General features: G+C 33.7%; 1 protein-coding gene across 1 annotated transcript; it reads left to right on the top strand.

Annotated features, from left to right (window-relative positions):
• The first annotated feature begins 1,015 nt into the window (after nucleotides 1-1,015).
• Nucleotides 1,016-1,458, top strand: LOC106316884 (60S ribosomal protein L38). The gene has a single exon (XM_013754753.1). It carries the CDS (start codon nucleotides 1,074-1,076, stop codon nucleotides 1,281-1,283), a length of 210 nt encoding a protein of 69 aa, XP_013610207.1. The 5' UTR covers nucleotides 1,016-1,073; the 3' UTR covers nucleotides 1,284-1,458.
• The last annotated feature ends 2,063 nt before the right edge of the window (nucleotides 1,459-3,521 follow it).

The raw sequence follows: 3,521 nt of genomic DNA on the forward strand, positions 1-3,521 counted from the left end.
AATTTTTGTTATTCTGTGTAAGTCTTAATACCATAGCTAGGTAGTTTGAATCACAACACGTATATTGTCTTAAATTGCAACTGTAGTGCGGAAATATGTGTGTTTCTCTTGACAGAAAAAATATGTGTTTCTTAACTACAGGTGCATGTCTCTTCCAACCCGCAGCTGCAAAGGATTCTTTCTCACGGGCTTTGTCTTTGAAAGTAATTCTCGATTTGTTTTCTGATCTTTTAAGTTTTTGGTGGCTTTTTCTTGTAGAAATAATCCAAAGAGTTAAGGTTTAGGCGGGGTCAATCAGGTAACACCAAATAAATCAAAACCGAACTGAAATAACTGATTTGGTTTTAGTGATGCCGTGAATGATATTTATAGAAATCATATATATATATATATATATATATATGGTTCGATTACTGATTAATTAAACTATAATGATATAACTATAAATAAACTACATAATATGTTGATAATATCTATAAATATTCCGGCTGAAGGTGCGGCTGAGCAAAGGGTTTTATTCCGGAAAAATTACCAAAAATATCACATTACCACTTTTTATGTTTACCTTAACCAATTTTATCCTCATTTTTAAAGAGGGAAAAAAACAATTATAATCCTAGGGCTAACTAATATAAACTTAGTTTAGAATTGATGGGTAAGATAGAGTTTTTGGAATGTGAAACGTAGGATTCTAATAAATATATAAATAAATACATATTTTTTTTTTTTAAATATAGTTTCAAAAAGAATTTTAGGATTTCAAAAAGAAAATTCGAAAAAAAAATCAATTTTGTTTTATAAGATAATCGAATTTGAAAAAATATAATTTTAAAACATAATTTATTTATTTATTTATTTAAACAATTATTTATTATATATATATAGAGCAGTAGTATAAGAGTCTTTTGCTTCTTAATGAATAATGTATTTTTGAAAATGTTTCTTTATTGATGGTAAACATAAACAATGGTACTAGCAATGTGGTAAAGAAGAAAATTTCGTGGGATGTTTAATTCATTTCTTTTTGATTAACGTGTCTCAAAGTTGTAGCGACAACATCAGAAGCAGCGAGAATGCCTAAGCAAATCCACGAGATCAAGGACTTCCTTCTGACGGCGAGGAGGAAGGATGCGAGGTCAGTGAAGATCAAGAGAAGCAAGGATATAGTCAAGTTCAAGGTCAGGTGCTCGAGGTACCTCTACACACTCTGCGTCTTCGACCAAGAGAAGGCCGATAAGCTTAAGCAGTCACTTCCTCCAGGTTTGAGTGTTCAAGACCTTTGAACATCTCTTCGAGTCTGGGACGGGACATATGTCAGTGCGACCGACCTATGTTGAAGTTTTAAGATACCTTTTTTATTTGGAGATTTTATTTTTTGAATCAAGACTCTTCTCTTCTTTTCAAGACCTGGATTTGTATTTTGCCTAATGCTTGGTTAGTAACAAGAAGCATTCACATTAATTTTCTATATGGATTTGATTTATTTCAAATGAAAAAAAAAAAAACGTGTCTCAAAAATGGTTCTGGCTTTGTCTGACAAAGGCTTCAAATGAATTTGAGTACTCATTTTCGAGATGTCCACTGCATTGCTGATTTTGGTTCAGTGCGAGAATTCCATCTGTTTATAGGCCAATGAGACTAATTGCTCTTATCGGTTGAACGATTTTTTGGGTTTACAGGGAGAATTAGCTTTCGTTTAGTGTTTGCTCCGAAGTTATTCTTTGTTTGTATGTGTATTCTATTGTGTGTGTGCTTGCCACTATGTCTTATCGGATTTTAATTCTTCAACCCGGCTTATGTACATCTCATCTTGTATTTCATTCAGTTCTATTAATATAAAATTGTATGACAAAAGAAATTAGTGAGCTTGCTTGGGATATCATATAATAATATTATAGGTGATAAAAATATAAGGTCTGACTGGTGACCATTCGGGAAACAAGAGGAATGAATAGAAAAATAATAAACGGGAATGAAATAGTAGGAATGAAAAGGAATGGTGGTTCCTTCCCAAATATAACTAGGAATAATTTTGTTCTTTAATTCTCTACAAAAAAAGGAATAAGAGGGAATGAGAGGGAATTATTATTCCTTGTGAATGGTGATTTTTTTATAGGAATGTTAGAAAATGCATTATTCTCCATCATTCCTTGGTCACCATTCATACTCATAGAATAAACTGGGAATACATTTCAAATCAAATTAGTTTCTGCCCGAAAATTCGAATCACTCATTTCAACTATCAATCAATTAGAATCAATTTTGTAATATATTTTGACAAGTTATACCATGCACCAAAAGAAACAAGGATCATATATGATGTAAAGTGAATATAAAGGCAAAGGAAATCTTTGTTATAAAAGTAACGAAAAAGTTTATCTTTATTCATAACATAGAGGTTCCTTATATAGAAGATTACACCATCATATATAAAAGGAAAGATTACAAATCATAATCTCTTGGTTATGAGTCATCCACAATCTGGTTCATAACACTCTCCCTTTGATGCCATAACCATTTAGAGCTTGTAATGTGCTTTAATGTTGCCTCATTAAAACCTTACCAGGAAAACCTAATTGGGACAAAACCATGGTGAAGGAAAAAGAGTACAACACACATTACTCCCCCTAATTTGGACATTACTGAAGGTCCCTTGGACCTCTCCAATTGTCTGCAATCCGTGGGTAATGAAGATCTTGGGCAGAATATGTTTCGTCCTCGAACATGATAGTTGGTTATTCTTTACCATCGGCCATGCCACAATCTGATCGAACATATTGAGTCATTGACCTCAAATACACACACGAAATCTTGGATGATGTTGCTGTGATATGCGTGTACCACCATGTGTAAAACATAACCTGTCTGAAAAACAAATCAACAAAACCAAATAACCCCTCTTTGGGCTGGTTAGTATAAAATAAACCAAAATCAAAGGCTTCTTCATCGTCCTTCTTATGGACCAATCAGATCAGTGTCTAAAACAAGACTTCTGCATCGTCCATCTCAGGACTAAACACTACAAGAAATATGGCTATTGGTAGCAGTTCACGGTAGCACGAATTCTCAAACTGCTACCAAAAATGGTGTAATCCGATACCCATCTTTTTCATAGCGTTAGTTCCTCGCTAGCGATAAATTTAATCCGGGAAAAAAATTAATAAAAAATACAGTAAAACAGAGTAAAGTGTTGTCGCGATGCAAAAGACTTGGGTTTAGTTTTAACCTTTTCCGCCTCTCCTTCACTCTTCACATAGAAACCATCGAAGAAAAAAAAATGATTGGGAAGCCCAATCTCTCCGATTTTTGATCGATCTTCGTGTCTGAACGGTGTTGTTTTCGCCGGCGGTCAGATTCCCGGTGAACCCATATTCGATTTTGTCTGTAATTCCTTTGATTTATCTGATTTGTCAGATGAATTCCTTTGATTTGCTTCTGCTTTTACGATTTCGATTTCACTGAAGATTAGGAGGAGAGAAGTCAGGTTACAGAATAACGAGAAGTCAGGTGGTAATCAATTC

The sequence above is a fragment of the Brassica oleracea genome, chromosome C9 (assembly GCF_000695525.1).
Source record: "Brassica oleracea var. oleracea cultivar TO1000 chromosome C9, BOL, whole genome shotgun sequence".
Taxonomy (NCBI): domain Eukaryota; kingdom Viridiplantae; phylum Streptophyta; class Magnoliopsida; order Brassicales; family Brassicaceae; genus Brassica; species Brassica oleracea.

Excerpts from the sequence above, each read along its gene's own strand:
- LOC106316884 (XM_013754753.1), top strand. The coding sequence starts at position 1,074 with ATGCCTAAGCAAATCCACGAGATCAAGGACTTCCTTCTGACGGCGAGG.